The sequence below is a fragment of the Microtus pennsylvanicus genome, chromosome 8 (assembly GCF_037038515.1).
Source record: "Microtus pennsylvanicus isolate mMicPen1 chromosome 8, mMicPen1.hap1, whole genome shotgun sequence".
NCBI classification, from domain to species: Eukaryota; Metazoa; Chordata; class Mammalia; order Rodentia; family Cricetidae; genus Microtus; species Microtus pennsylvanicus.
Window position 1 is genome coordinate 74,205,030 of NC_134586.1, and position 16,580 is coordinate 74,221,609.

Genomic DNA, 16,580 nt, shown 5'->3' on the forward strand with positions numbered 1-16,580 from the left:
TATAATTAAAAGTTTGGAAACACTGGCCTGACGTAGCTTTCATGGGAATTGGAAAGGTAAAGAAAGAGGAAGCAGGCAGTTACTGTAAATAGAAGTGGCAGGTGAGTACAGCCATACACTCGGCTTCGTTTCCCAAATACACTGCACTGGCACAGGTTTACTTTTAGGGTGGCCTTTGGAAGACAGGAGTTAGGTAGGTGAGACATTTGGCTGTGGTGTGGTAAAGATAAACATGTTTGCCAGTGTCATCTGGCTCCTTGAAGGTCTTCTCTGCCTAGCAGACTATTCCTCAGAGTTATGATGCTGTTTGGTTAATTGGGAGAGTCTGCTGAGGAGTGCGAGCCAGCAGTGACCTTTTTAGAATACTGTCGTACACTCAATTATATTATCTCCGTCTGCTGGCAGGGAGGAACTATTGCCATGACTGGTATAGAAGACCTTCAGGGAAAACTCTTCAGGTAAGAAGAAACTTTGACCTTTGTCAAGTCAGAGGCTAGTGCAGAAGTGTGTGCGTGAAGATGGGTTTGGGGATCAGGAATCCTGTCCCTGTTGAGTTGAGTCTTAGACAGGGTGTGTACAGGTGTTCTTCAGATTCTTAAAATGCAGTCTCAGTTAATGCTGATTCTGTCACACAGGGACATAATCAAGAACATTTGGACAAGATTTTCTTGCTTTACGAGCTTATCTCTAAAACTGCTTTTCCTGTGTGTTAAGCACTGTAGTAAATGGGAACAGAGGATAAGAAGTGTCAGAAACTTTGAAAATTTCAAATTTCAAACCAAGGTCTGACACCAGAATCCAGTGCTTTTACCCACTGTGCTACTGTTGTTACTTCTCCCCAATGCCTTTCCTTCGTTTGGGGAATCACCATTGTAAAAACAGCAGACTGTATCTCCCCTTGCAGTGAATATTTACTGAGTGCTCTGTGGGGGATAGATGTGCTGTGGGGAGCACTGCTACTGCCTGTCTTCTCAGGTAACTTCTAACACACCTCCAGCTCCCTAAGAGTGTGAGTGCTGCTGTGTGTCATCCGTCTCTTCATGCACGTATCATCCCACCAGTGTTACTGGCCCTCTGCCTTATGTCTGGCTTGATGAGTTCAGACAGGAAAGAGGAGTGGGCCTAACAACTAAGGAAAAGATACTTCCTAGTGTAACAGGTGCTTTGGAAAGGAAATGGGGCTGTGATAAAGCTAAGGAGTGGCTGCTAGAACACTCTTGGCAGTGAGACTCCTGAGGAGTAGCACTTTAACTAAGGTTAAGAAGATGGAAGCAGCCAGCCACTGAAAACTAGGCAGCAGGAATAGCAAGTACAAAGCCCAGACTAGCAGGGGCTTAGGATGAATGATGGAAGAAAAGCCAGTTTAGTTAGTAATGCGGACAACTGATAGTTCAGTGAGAGGGAGTGATGGTTGGCAGCAGGCTGAACTATATGGAATTCTTGTAGGTAGTGGGTGATAGTACTACTTGATGAATGTTTTATAAATGTTAGTCTACAATGAGATAGATCTGGGTAGAAGAAACATGAGGGTTAGGATTAGCAAAAATGGAGGGAAGTCAGACTAGTCTGGGACAAACAGTAGTGGTGTCATAAAAAGGGAAAGATTCAGTAGATTGAAAATGGAGACATGATTTATTGATTGGTTGTGGGAAGTGGGGAAGATGGAAAGTTTCTTGACTTAAACAGATTGATGGATATTGTACAGAGTAAAACTATGTCCTACAGTTTACAATCTAAGTTCTTAAGTATGTTGTTTTTGGAGTGTAATTTAAGGAGAAGTATTTGCATCACCTCTAGAAGTATCCAAAGAAAGGGAGGTGGCAGATGGAAGAGATGCTTGGTAAAAGTGAACCTTGAATAAGCATTTATAATAATGTGGTGATTTGGCTTTTGGAGACAGTGATTTCATAAGTGGTTATCAAAACAATTCCAGCACATTGATAATTTTTATTTCTTTTTTTTTTTTATAAAATTCTGTATTAGTCTTTTCAAGGCTGCCAGAGTAAATGAGGAAATGATTCATGAGTAGATAGCGTTTAACATATTGGCAATTGTTAGGTTTTAAGAATTTGAGGAAATTCGTGTGTCGCAGTTTAGAGGTTATTGGATGTAGAACTGAAGACTTTAAGTTTGGATTTGGTAAATACAGATCATGGTATATGACATACTGAGAAGGGCCTGATGGACAGATGGAGTCCAGTAAAAACTGGTAGACGGACTGTACACTCTACCATACAGAAGTTGTCTAGAGTTTATATGTTGTTTTTTTTTTCTCATGGTAGGAAATTCTATTTCTGTAGCTAATATAAATAGCAGATATGAATATTTAATATTTTTATTCTTACAAAGGTAAAATTACATGGAAAGGGAAGGGGGAAAGATATCCAAGCTTTTTCCCATAGGCCAGTCATGACTTAATATTTTTTACAGCTTGGGGTGACCTTTGTGACTTGATGAGCCACATAAGAACAAGAATCGTGTCCTCAAATCTTTATTGCATTGCCAAGGCTTATCGTGGTACCCAGTAGGTTCCATTGCCTACAAGAGTCCTATGTGGTCTGGTCTCCTGCCAGTCTACGCAGTAAGTGCGTGGTGGGCACTCAATCATGTCCAGATGATTGCATGTGAAGCAGCTACCGTTGAAGCTGTCACTTGAAAGTCCACCTCTATGCACTGCCACATTTCCTTATAGTGGCAGAGATCAGATAAGCATTCTTGGTGTTTGATTTATCACTTATTTGTTATGCTGGTCTTTATTTGGCAATGATTTTGTGCTTGCTTAGTATTAAACAAACGAAACTATCTTTACTTTCATTAACATTATTTTCCACTAGGGTTTTGTATTTAATGTCTGTTGGTTTGGTATCTTTTAGGCCTCTCCCAGTGTGTGCCCTGTAGAGTCTGTTCCCACAATAGCTTTTAAGGAGATCCTGCTTGGCTGTACTGCAGCAACACCTTCTAGCAAGGACCCAAGACAGCAAAATACTCCCCAGGCAGCCAACTCTCCACCTAACATTGGAGCGAAACTTCCTCAAGGGTGAGTGAATAATGCCTTAAGGGTTTTTGGAAGAGCAGTGAAGTTGCTCTTGCAGAAGACCTGGGGCTTATTCCCAGCACTATGTTCAGAGCCATCCATTACCCCAGTTCCAGTGGATCCAGTGCCCTCTTTCTGGCTTCCAGAGGCACCAGGCAGGTACACAGGTGGTACACACATTCAGACAAAACATACGTAAAATGAATAAATCTAATAAAGATAATACATTGTATAAATGTATGGAAATGTCAAAGAATAAATAAAAATATTTTTTAAAAAAGAAGTAGAAGAAATAGTGAATAAATTTTATGTACAAGCAAGTAATCAGCTTGTTCTGCTGCTTTGGGTTCTGACCACTCATGGTGGCTTGCTATTCATAGCGGGACAAGAGTTTCATCCTGCTGGTGCTATGTAGTGTTAGATTTGTATTTTGTATAGGAAGGGATTTCTGATATTTCTAATATATATAACATACTTCAAAGCTTTTATCTTGATACATCTGCAAGCCATGAGATTGAGTTTTCAAGTTTTGGTATGCAAGAATACTAGTTTTCTCTTTCAAATTTAAATTTAAATTTTTTTTTATTATATAAGAGACATCAGCGCAAGTTTTTCTGAAACAGAAAAAGAAGAGATTTGGTAATTGGCCTTGTGTAGACTTTTAATTTGACACATTAAAAACTACTGGGTTTCTTAACTACTGTATGTGTTTTCTGATTACATGTGACAGTGTTTGTTTTGAGGGAAAGCTAAGGTTCATCATGCTCTAAGAAGCAGAAGTGACTGGGGCAGTTACAGAGTTAGAGAGCATGCATGGAGCAGTTAGGTTTACATTTTTCTGAGTGTGTAAGATACTTTTCCAGAGCCATGGACGGATTGTTCTCCACTCTATCTCACAGAAACATAGCCAACATTTTCTACCATAACAGTTTCCTTTTTTCTTTCTTGCTGGTTGTCATAGCAAACTGAATTATTTTAGAATGATAAGAGATAAGAAAGACCAGGATGCTACTACTTTCCCCTATTATGTTTTTCAGATGTCATAAGCAGAGTTTACCAGAAGAACTTTCTTCTTGTCTAAACACAAAACCTGAAGTACTGAGAACAAAACCAGATGTCTGCAAAGTGGGATTGCTTTCTTCAAAATCTTCTCAGGTTGGGGCTGGAGACTTGAGAATTCTGAGTGAGCCCAAAGGTAGCTGTATCCAGCCTAAAACAAGCACTGATGAGGAGAGCAGACTGGAGTCTGCCCCACAGCCAGTTACTGGCCTTCCAGAGGAGTGCTTTCCTGCAAAGATTTCTTCTAAGGCAGAACTGGACGTTGTCACTACTCCTGAACTGCAGAAGCACCTAGAACATGCAACTTCTACATCCGATGGTCTTTCAGATAAGCCTGAAGTGAAAGCAGGTGTCGGTAGCCTTAATAGTTGTGCAGAAAAGAAGGTTGAACATTCAGATTTAGGGTGCCAATCTCAAAATTTAAAGGAAACGTCAGTAAAAGTAGATAATGAAAGCTGTTGTACAAGAAGCAGTAATAAAACCCAGACTTGTAAGTGTTTTGAAATCTTTATTGGTGAATGATATGTTTCTTCCCTTGTGATTAAAAAAAAAAAAGAGAATGACTGTAGGAACAAGTTCAGATAAGCCATGTTATAGAAATGAGTTTATTTTACCCTGTGGATTAGTTTCTATTAACATTTAATGCTGCAAGGACTCTATTACAGCATTTACCCTATGACCTAAAATGGGTCAGATGATTACTAATTTGATGGTAAGAAAAATCCTATTTGAAGCAAAATCTAGAGTGATCTGGTGATTACTTTGTCTTTAGACTATTGCTGTTTTTGTAGCATCCATCTGGGGTTGGAGAAGTGGGGCTTTGTGCTCATACAGGTAGTTCGTATGTATGTGTGTGCTTTCTCCCTCTTCCCTCTCCCTCATCTCAGGCATGGGTGGAAACACCAAGCATGGTTGTTAAGGATAGGTCTTAGCATACTCAGTTTTCAGACAGTAGTGCAGTATGGTTCATACTTACAAGTTGCACATTCCTAAGCCAGTTCATAAATGTTTTAGAATTAGAAACTGTTTGAGTATTAGCAAGACACCACAAGTGGAAAATTCCATTCTTGACCTCATGTGATGGAATTGTAGTTACAGTATGGGCACACATAAATGAATTGTATATGCAATAGTCCTTATGTAAATTGACCTTAAGGCCTTAAGTGTTTTGGGTAAGCATTCCTCAACTTGTGCGCCAGTCCATTCTAATGAGGACAGTAATCAGAAGTGCTGTTACAGTGATTAGACAATTGGAAGGACCTCAGTGTGTCAAGGTTCAAAGCTATTACAAGAAGGTAACCTGAATTAACAGTATATGAAAAATGAGTGTGGGTTTTATAAAGTTATTGAAAACCCTAGTATAAAAACCCTGGTCAGAAAAAAACAAAACCATAGTGTCAGTGGGATGGTAAAGATGTCTACTGCCAAGCCTGGTGTCCTGAGTTTAGAAGCCACATGGTGGAAGGAGAAAGTAATTCCCTCAGGTTGTCCCATGAACTCTGTGTATACAGTGTGTTCTGAGTTCACAGACAGCCAGACCCACACTAGTGTGATAGCTGGCCTCTGACAGCAGAAGACAGGGTAGTTAGCTTGACTTGTGTTCTTTTTCGTATAGCTCTGGAAAAATAGAAAAATAAAGGGCTAGGAATTCTCTCAACCCAGCTTTGTCATTCTTGAGGCTCAAGTTGATAAAGTAGTTAGTTTGCTTAAAATTACATAAATATCATACTGTTTTCGGCATTATGTAACCCCCAGGAGAAAGTGAATATTCATAACCATGTATCTGTTCTATTTATTCTTTTGAGTCATCAGCCCTCACAGCTAGTTGGTGAAGCAAGTCATTTTAGTTTCTGTGAAGAGGGAGTGAAAATCCTAGTTGAGTAAACCCGTGGCAGGTACCTGAGTGAGCTCTGGAGTCCAGCTTTATCACGCTGTGCAGTGCCTCTGTCCCTTATCTGGACCTGCACATGCTGCTGTCGGGTGTGGGCCAGCAGCCCATCAGTCTCTGGGTTGTGCCCACTTCAGTTGCTTGAGGATATAGATGGACTCTGAAGAAGGATTCTGCCTCCTTGCTCCATATAGGAGCTACAGAGCAAAAAACACCTGGAATCAAGTAGCTGATTTTCTGTTCAGTTTGGTGCCTCAGAAGTGGGCTTTGGCACTTTTGCCTCTGGCCTGAGAGATTCCATTTTAAGCCACATTTAGACTGTTTAATTTACTAATCTATAGGTACTTCTTTCAAGCCAGATTAAAAAAAAAAACCAAAGTTTGGACTGTACCTACTTATCATATGTGGAAGCCTGGAACAGCTCTCAAAGGGTGGTGCCTTTCACTATCTGAGCAACTAAAATCACTGTGCTGTTATGTTTAAAACCCTCCTTACTTTACTTACCCATGGAAGACATTTAGAAAATAGCTCTAATTTTGTAGAACAATGTGAGAATGATTTTGTTTTTATTTAGAATAGTTTTTTTGTTTAGAGTACTTCAAGAAAATGCCTTAACCTAGTTTCTTTTTGAGCATGAAAATCAAGGTACTCTCTGCAGAGGCAGGCCTGGGTAGGTTTCCCCCACTCTGCGATGACTGCACCGAGCGTGATTAGGGGAGGTCTTCCTAGCAGGTTGCTCTCATCTAACATTGGGAAGACATAGATGACTGACTTTCATTTGTGAGTCTGGCTCTTGAATTTGGTGGTTTAGGTTGCCAAATGGGGATTTTTTAATTATTATTACTATTTTTTTAAAAAATTTTATTATTTTTTAAACAAAACTTTGCTAGTTGTTTTTTTGTCTTCTTTTGAGCTATTTTGTAGAAATTTTAGCTGAACCAAAAGTAGAGAATGCCCTTTCTTTAGGAATGTTGACTTTTTAATTAGAATTCAGTCAAATGTTGACATTCTATTCAGAAACTCGAGGTTTCATTTTCTTTCTCTTATATTCCTAGCCCCAGCCCGGAAATCGGTTTTGACAGACCCAGATAAACTCAAAAAGTTGCAGCAGAGCGGAGAGGCCTTTGTTCAGGATGACTCCTGTGTTAACATCGTGGCCCAGCTGCCCAAGTGTCGGGAGTGTCGATTAGACAGCCTGCGGAAGGATAAGGACCAGCAGAAGGACTCGCCTGTGTTCTGTCGTTTTTTTCACTTCCGGAGGTGAGGTATTTGAGGAAAGATGTGGGCTCTGTTTACATACTTTTTCTTCTGTGCAGGAACCCTGGAATGTAAGAATTGTATTTTTACTATGTGTTTGGCAGTCTAGAGCTTAACTGTATATTATTCTTTTACAACTTTTTCTCATACATAGATTCGAGGCTGGCCTCAAATTCCCTGTATAGCCAAGGAGGACCTGGAACTCTCTTAATTCTTCTCCCTCCATTTCCAGAGTGCTGGGATTTATAGGCATGCAGAAACTGTGCTTGGTTTATGTGGTGCTGGGGATGGAACCCAGAGCATGCTAAACACTTTACCAATTAAGCTAAATCCCCAACCCTCAATTTATATATATATATATATATATATACATATATATATATATATCAACAACAAAGCAAAACAACAAAAAACCCACACTAAAAGTACTTTTCAGATAATTGTCATAGAAGAATGCTGACGTTTCTGGAGATCACTGCAGCTAACTTTTCCTTATAGTGCATTTCTAGTATGTGCTCAGAAGGTTTGTTTGGCACACCTGACCTAGTGTATTATATAAACTGTTTTGAATCTTCACCAAACATAAGAAGGAATATTTTGATCATATTTATCGTTGTCTGCAAATACTTGGAGATTCTGTGTTGTATGCATTAGAACTTATAGCTGTTTGGTCTCAAGTGATCATCCCCTTGCCCACATCCCTCTTTACTTTGAAGGCGTTGTCTAGCAGTAGCATTGCTGGGTTAGCTGAGTTTTAAGGCTGTTCTGCCAGACTCCTCTCCTCTGTAGGAAGGGCACACCAGTGTCCAGGCACATTAGCAGATCAAGCGTGTCTGTCTGTACTCCTTTTCCAGACTCTTCTCCTCTGTAGGAAGGGCACACCAGTGTCCAGGCACATTAGCAGATCAAGCGTGTCTGTCTGTACTCCTTTTCCAGACTCCTCTCCTCTGTAGGAAGGGCACACCAGTGTCCAGGCACATTAGCAGATCAAGCATGTCTGTCTGTACTCCTTTTCCAGCATGGAGAGCATGTGAATAATTTCTTATTTCATTTTTTTCTTTCATTTAAATTTGTGCACATTATGTAGTTTGTTGACTTTTCTCTTTGGGTGCTTCCTCCCTTCTATTCCACTCCTTTTTACTTAATTTGTTTGTTTATGTTTTGGTTTTTTGAGACATTGTTTTCTGGAGCTTTGGAGTCTCTGTTCTGGAACTAGCTCTTGTAGACCAGGCTGGCCTCAAACTCACAGAGATCCGCCTGCCTTTGCCTCCTGAGTGCTGGGATTAAAGGCCTGGCTTCTACTACTTAAATCAGATTAACAATTATTAATCATTTGCAGGTAGTACTTTAGTAAAAATAGAGTAAACCCTTAAGTGACCAGAAGAAATTAGTCATTAATAAGCTAATGTTTTAAAGGTAGACAAAAGAAATAAAATTGCTGTTTCTTTTCCTAAGCCAGTATGTTAATGATGCTCCCCTCCTCTCGATTGTTCACAATTAAAAAGTAGAGTTTACAGAATTTTACTAGAATGACATAGACAACATCAGTGTTTAACTGCTTGGCAGCTATTTATAACTTATTATTAAAGACCTCTTAGACTTTAAAAATTCTTAGTCCTCACTTCTGATTGACGTCTCTTACTTGACTGGTGCTATTAGCTTACTTTTCCCATTAGCATATAGTCACTGTAGAAGACCATGAGGTGAGTTTATGGTAACCTTTTCATGTGTAATATACTGTGTCTCTCCAGATTACTCCCTCACATCCTCTTTGATCCCTCCAATGTCACAAGTAAATCCCCCTTCTTCTGCTTTGGGACCCCCCCCTTTTTTTTTCTGCATATAAGAGAAAAACTTGTATGTGTGTGTGTTTTTTAGATTCATTTTATTCAGGTCCCTTTGCCCAGAGTGAAACAACTTTGTTTTCTGTTTTGTTGAGACATGAATGAATGATGTTCTGGATATAAATAAAGGTTAGATAGTTCAGTTTCTCTGTTGTGATATTTTCATGTTCAGCTAGTTATAAACAAGTGGTGCTTTTGTCTCTTCCGGTTGTCTTTGTCTTTTCATCTAATTTAAAATATAATTTTAAATGTAAGTTGAAAAATGATTGCTGAGCTGGGTTAAATACACAGGTGATTTAAACCACTTTAGAGGTCTTACTATGGTCTGAAAATGATAGTCGAGTATCATTGCACATAGTTTATTAGTAAAGTGGGAGCATTGTAGACAACAGCTTACCCCATTTGCTCCTGAGTAGTTGCACAAATGTGGTAATGTGTAGCATTTAGAGCTGCTGTCGTGCACATGATGCATTTCTGAGTGACACCTGACCTGGAGTAGCTTCTTAATAAAGTTGGTTACAGTCTACTTCCTCTCAGGAAAATTGTTGGTTATGCAAATAAATGTGTTAAGATAGATACACATTTGTACTTGGACGTATTGTGGAGAAACTAGAGAAAGTTTTGTTCATTTGTTCTCCTTCTGTTTTTTAGTACTTGTGATTGAAGTACCCAACCAGTGAGCTACATCCCTAACGTACTCTTTATCTTTACTCCTTCATAAAAAATTTCAAGCTGTGCTCACTAAGTTGTGCAGACTGGCATTGTACTCTGCTCTAGCTAGGTCAGGCCCTGAGCTTGTGATTTTCCTGCCTTGGCTTAAATGCTGGTGTTAAGAGGTGTACACTCAAATCCAGTGTGATACTCAACCTTCTGTGTTATGGCTATTTCCAGTTTGGACTCTGGAAATTTACATCTCCTTTGGATAAATGAAGTCATTTTGAATTTGCTATACAGCTTGTAGGGACTTGTCTTATTTGCTCTGTACTCTTGAAGAGGTTTGTGTATGTGTAAAAATAATGGCTTCATTATGGTATTTTCATACACCGCCATTGGTGTTCCTTGACCAGTGGTTCTGAAAGTTGTATATCTCATAGACTTAGAGAATTCGGATAGTCAGTGCCCAGCAAAGATACTGGAGTCCTCCAGCAAAATGTTGAAGGCAGTCAATATTTGGCCCTTCAAGCTCTTGATTTTTATATACACAAATGAAACCTTAGTTAATTCCTTGTTAGCATTCTCATGATGTACCTGCCTTTTTCTTGTTTCTGTAGGAGTTTTACTGAACTTAGCTTCTTTCCTAATGTCTCCTTTTCTTACAAGGCAAACTTAGTTACCGTCTTACCATCTCTTCCCGAAGGAAGGTAGCTGTTTGTGTTAGCCCTACCAAACTCAGATTGGCACTTTGTCCTCTGACTGTTCTTGATGTTTATCATATTCTACTTCACCAAATGGCTTATGTCAACTTCTTATGATTCCAACTGCAAGTAAAATGTTAAGTTTTAAAAATATTCAGAGCTAATCCACAGCTTCTCAAACATCCAGATATTAAAGTATTAAAAGTACATTTTGAGAATGTTCTGCCTGCCAGTGTACTCCTTAGATTCTGCGTTCCGTCTTCAGGTTTACTCTGAAAGGTTTCAGGAATTCACATTGTAATGCACCTCTTGGGTGCACGTGGACCAAGGTACCGCTCAAGTCCATATGGCCATAGCTTCCGTGACTGCACAGCCCCTCCCCTTGCTGAGCATTATTCCTGAAGCAGTGCTTCTGCTCTTACGTTGTGTTGGTTGTTGGTCCCTTCCTTGATTTGTTACTGTCTTTACTGTTAAATCCAAGTCTAGTAGGTAGAGAGTGTCTTTGAGGGCTCTCTGATAATTTGGCTTGAGTTCAAAATAGACTCCTCTCTCACATGTCCTATCTAGCTTCTCTTTTAGGAGAAAAACAGTAATATTTTTTAAAAAAAATCTTTTCAATAAGATTTAAAACCAATAAATTGGCTGCCATTAGCCAAGGAGAGTACAGAAAACCAAAAGAGGCTGTGTTGGTTGAAATAGTATTTATGTAGTAAGTACTAGTAGCAAATCAATCTTGTGTGTTTTCCTACTTCCAGGTTACAGTTCAACAAACATGGTGTGTTGCGGGTAGAAGGCTTCTTAACACCAAACAAGTACGACAGTGAAGCCATTGGATTGTGGCTGCCTTTGACCAAGAATGTTGTGGGGACTGATTTGGACACAGCAAAGTACATCCTGGCCAATATTGGAGACCACTTCTGTCAGATGGTCATTTCTGAGAAGGAAGCTATGTCAACTATTGAGCCACACAGTAAGAGCATCTCCTAAGGGATAGGATGTTTGACTCCAGCTTCATATTTGTTTCTTCGTGACACCTAAGTTCCAGTTGCTCTGATCTCATTTCCACCAGCAGTCTAGGTGAATGGTATTGTGAGTTTAGTTGCAGTTTTCCTTTTGCAACAGGTTTCTTCTGAGCTGTTCAGTCTCTGGATTTGTTGTGCAACAATTATCAAAGGAAGAATATTCCTTTTTTTGTTGTTTTGAAAGGTCAGTGTGAGGTATTAAAATGGCATTTGCATAGCCACACCAGATATGTAAACTCACCGCAAGGGAATGAGACTTCAGATTGGTTACAGACAAAAGATTCTTAATCCATAGTACATTTTAAAAACAGTAAGAGTGGATAGGCATTTCCTTAGCCTCCTGAGTTCCACTGTGCAGGGCTAGGTCTCATGGATACCTAGGTGTGAGAGTGGAGCCAGGTCAGATGGAAACAGTTCTTCCCATATCAAGTTCTGAGGGGACAGCAGCAGCTGCTAGCTCCCCTGTGACTGTGCCCTCTATTCTTCAAGAGCACTCCTTTACTAGTGTTCAGTCTAGTGTGTTGCAGGGGTCAGTGCTGGCATCATATATATACCCTCAAGGTAGGGTGCCTGGAAGAATAACACTTTTCTTCCTCTCTGCATGGTCTGGGGAAATGACATATCAACACAAAAGCACCATGGGACTCATGGCTTACAAGTCTCATAAATTTTAATACATACATAAATTTGATAGACACAGTAGTGTCTATCATTTTGGATTTTGAATAACCATGTTTGAATGACAGTGTCTATCCATTCAGAATTTTGTTTATACTTGCCATAAACAAACTGAAGCACGAAATACTGTTGATACATGTGGGTCCTCTTATCTCTTTTTTAGGGCTTTAAAAAAGATTTTATAGATTTTTATTTTATATGTATGAGTGGTTTTGCTTCCACATATGTGAATGAACTGCATCTATTTCAGCTCATGGGGGTTGAAAGAGTGTACCTGATCCGCTGAACTGTAGTTAGAGATGGTTGTAAGCCACCATGTAGGTGCTGGGAACTGAACTAAGGTCCCTCTACAAGAGCGGAAAGTGCTCTTAACTGATGAGCCATCTCTCCAGGCCTGTCTATTTCTTAGATTTAAGCAATAGAACCCAGAAGTGTGCCTGGGGATCAAGAGCTCCTGGGGCTGCTGGAGTTATTCTGAGGGGAGGGTCAGCTTTAGAATTACTCTTCTGTCTGCATGTTCACAAGTCAGAGGCCTTATTAAACTCTCTTCTCTGTGCTCTGGATAGGATAAGTTTCTCATGTGCACAGTGGGCTCCTTATACAGGTGCAGGTAAAAGTACTGCAAGTACAGAACCTTCTTGCATGTTCTTGTGACAGCCTGCATCTGATTGCAGTTCATAGACACATGAATGAAACAGAAATGCTGCTTCCCTCCTGATTCTTCAGACCCCATTGGGTTTTTGTTTATGTATATTTTTTATTTGTATATATTATTTATCTGTATTTTATGTGCATTGGTATTTTGTCTGCACACATGTCTGTGTGAGGGTGTCACATCTTGGAGTTATAGACAGTTGTGAGCTGCCACTTTAGGTTTTAAGTAAGTAATGATTTTTTTTCTGCCCATATTGAAAAAAAGCACAGGGAATTGTCTTTTAAGAGTATAATTAAAGAATTTTCTTTTTGAATCTCTTTCTTTCTTGCTTTCGTGATAATTCTGTTCCTCTTTCTTATGTAACAAGCTGGTTGCATTAGAGAAGGAAATGAAATACCATGAATGATATGTATGGAAAGATAGCACCCTACCAAGAAGGCTTCCCCTCAAGCCTGATAGTAAGAGCAAGTGTCCACCATTAGACTGAACAGGCATGCTGGGGGATTCAGGAGAGCTTTATGGGCTGTAGCGTCTGTGATGAAGTTAACAGTTCAGATGGGAACTCTGGGCACAGAGTGGACTTATACCCCCACCTGTTTAATTTCAGAATCCTTCTTACCTCAAGACTCAACGACTTAATTGATTTTTGCAGGACAGGTTGCTTGGAAGCGAGCTGTCAAAGGTGTTAGAGAAATGTGTGATGTGTGTGACACAACTATTTTCAACCTGCACTGGGTGTGCCCTCGGTGTGGGTTTGGAGTGTGCGTGGATTGCTACCGGATGAAGAGGATGAATTGCCAACAGGGTGAGTAACAGACTTGAGTCTCCTCTAGCCCCTGATACACTGGACTTAAGTCCTTTGTTGGTTTGTGGTTGATGGGTTTCTGAAGCACCGGGGCTGTGGTTTATGGTAAACAGCACAAGTCTGTTTGCAGGTGCTGCTTACAAGACTTTCTCCTGGATAAGGTGTGTGAAGAGCCAGATACATGAGCCTGAAAACCTGATGCCCACACAGATCATCCCTGGCAAAGGTATTTCCTGTGAGGCAGGGTTACCCCCGCACACATATACACACATCTTGGGTATCTTATAAGGGCTTTAGTTTGGTTTTACTAGGTCTAGTATGATTGCCTGCTAACTTTTAGTATTGTCCTGAAAATTCTCAGGAAACATGTTAAATAATGTCCCTGTACTTTTTAAGATCTCGGGGACAGGTTTGTAGAAGGAAACAAAGTGTGCATTTGAGAAAGGCAGGATGGATGGACCTTCATGCTGCTGAGAAAAGCATTCTTATGGAAAGTTATTTTCTACTCTGTTGAGGGTGAACGTGCACAGGGCCCGTTTTAAGCTACTCGCCTCTGTCCTCTGTTTTAGCTCTCTACGATGTTGGAGACATTGTGCATTCTATTAGAGCAAAATGGGGTATAAAGGCCAATTGTCCCTGCTCCAACAGGCAGTTCAAGCTCTTCTCAAAGCCAGCCTTGAAGGAAGACCTGAAACAGGTATTGCTGCTAATGCTTAGTGCACTGTCCTTGTGGTTTTGTCTGTTTCTCAGTTAACCTAAGGAACACAAAGACAGCGGTTAGTTTGGAGAGAGTTTTCATTCCTCCCTGTGACAGTTCAGCATCCTGCCTATGTACTTTATCGGTGACTTCTTAGTCTGTTTTACATTTTTGTTCCTTGAAAAGCAAAAATATAAGATTTAACTTTTTAATTTCTGTATTTTACCTATATAGTATTAGAAGAGTTAAAGGAATTCTTGAAAATGAGCCCTGCCATGCCCAGTCCTTGATCTCACACGCCTCTTCCTGGTGGTGTTACCATCACACCTATTCCCAAGCTGCTTTCCAGCCCTCACCCAGTAGCTGCCACTGCACCCTGTGCTCAGGAATCACCATACTGCCTTCAATAAACAGTTTTACAGAATGCTTAGAAATGGCTGAGAAAGCTGTGGTGCTTGGTGACAGAACTAAACTTGCGTTCTTTTTGTTTTAAGACAAGTTCTCTCTAGTCCTGTCTGGCCTAGAAATGGGTTTATAGACTGGGCTGGCCACAAACTGACAGAGATCATCTGCTCCTGCCTCCCTAGTACTGAATTTAAAGACTTGTTGAACTTGAATTCTTTACTGCCATTTGTCACTTTGGCGTGTGCTTCAGCTTGCTTACCAGGTCTTAGCAGTAAGAACACAGTGGTAGAAAGCCCTGGGGACCAGATAGCACTGAAGCACATAACAGAGAGGAAGGGCCAGGACCACCACAGGAATTGGAATAGTCCCCGTTTTCCTTTCTGATTATTTGTGTAAACTCACTGCACCCAAGTAACAGAGTGAGTGTGCATTCTTCCTAGTTGTTGTTGTGGTTTTCTGAAGAGCAGTTCATCACATTTAAAGTTTGCGTCAACAGAGAATCCCATCTCTGTGCAGACTTCTGAGCCCCCTGCTTTCACCACCCACCTCATTTGTTGACTGTAGGTGTTTTCAGTGCCTGCTCTGGGCTCTTGCTGAGTTCCCCGGAGGAACAGGCACAGATCAGTCATTGTAAAGCCACTTGGTATATGGGGCCGTGGGAATATGTGCAAGACTTCTGGTGAGGGAGGGAGGGAGGGAGGGAGGGAGGGAGGGAGGGAGGGAGGGAGGGAGGGAGGGAGGGAGGGAGGGAGGCAATACCATAGCATGCTTGTTACCATAGCTTGTGTTTTCATTAGTAATACTTAAAAGCTAAAAATGAAAATCTCTGTCTTATCCTTACTGTTCTGTGTTATTACCGGAAGATTGCTACAGTCATGATAGCTGGGGCTATTAGGTGACTTTGTGTTAGCTGTGTGTCTCTTACTGGCAGGCTGCTAGGGACAAAGGTGTAAGAAAAAGAAGATGTCAATCTTTATTTTACACCTAATTCTCCTTTTACACTTTCAGATACCCTTGCCTGGAGAAAAACCATCTCCTGGAGCCATGCTCCAGCAAAGTTCCCCTGTGTTGGAGCCAACGACTGCGGGTGGGGAAGCAGCCTCCAGGACAGCCAGCAGTGTGAAGCCTGCCTGCGCCGCAAACACATCGCCTTTAAACTGGCTGGCTGACCTTACCAGTAGGAACGTCAACAAGGAGAATAAGGGTGAGCATTTCCTACCTTTGGGAGTACTTGAGTACCTTCAGAGACTGCGCAGCTAAAATCGCTGTGAGGGCCGGACTAGGAGTTGCAGCATGGAAAGTGTTCCCTGCTGTCGTCCAGGGACACGGCCTCGTCCCAGGAAGGGAGCTTTCTCTACTCAGGGAACTTAAGTTGAAATCATTTTGGCAAGAGTGGAGTGGTGCTGAGACTTCATCATTACTACTGACAAAGCTCTCACTTGTACAGTGCATTCTGGTTAGTTTCCCCTGTTCTTGTATCTCCCCCTACCCAACAGTCCTGCCTCTTTCCTACAAATTTCTTTCAATGACTTTTTGTTTTGCGTCTGTTTACAGAGTTTAACTAGAGCTATTTTTCTAAATCATGGGCTTGAACCTGGCCAGCTCTCTAGTGTGTGCTCAGCTGGGCACCGTGTCTCCCTCTATACTAAAATCTTTTAGTTCGCAGTGAGTGGCAGGGTCCTATTCACCGCCCCATCTCAGCCATAGCTAATTGTTGGGTGGGCTGATCTGTGTGGCCAGTGCCAGTAGTAGATGTAGGCTGTGGTTCACTGTCGTGGCATTTCCCAGGCATTCTCCCTGTTTTCTGGTTCTTATATTCTTTATGCTTTTTATTCCTTCTGTATTTCCCGAGCCTTGAGTGACTGACTGTTGACTTGTGTC

General features: G+C 40.9%; 1 protein-coding gene across 4 annotated transcripts in view; it reads left to right on the top strand.

Moving 5' to 3' along the window:
- Kdm3a (lysine demethylase 3A) overlaps window positions 1–16,580 on the top strand; it is a 42,745-nt gene that overhangs the window by 16,719 nt on the left and 9,446 nt on the right. For all 4 annotated transcript variants that reach the window (XM_075983862.1, XM_075983864.1, XM_075983863.1 and 1 more), the window contains 8 exons: window positions 2,874–3,037; window positions 4,072–4,583; window positions 7,037–7,241; window positions 11,193–11,407; window positions 13,445–13,597; window positions 13,728–13,823; window positions 14,167–14,294; window positions 15,708–15,903. In XM_075983862.1, the coding sequence (XP_075839977.1) occupies window positions 2,874–3,037; window positions 4,072–4,583; window positions 7,037–7,241; window positions 11,193–11,407; window positions 13,445–13,597; window positions 13,728–13,823; window positions 14,167–14,294; window positions 15,708–15,903 (1,669 nt within the window). The remainder of the gene's footprint in view (window positions 1–2,873; window positions 3,038–4,071; window positions 4,584–7,036; window positions 7,242–11,192; window positions 11,408–13,444; window positions 13,598–13,727; window positions 13,824–14,166; window positions 14,295–15,707; window positions 15,904–16,580) is intronic.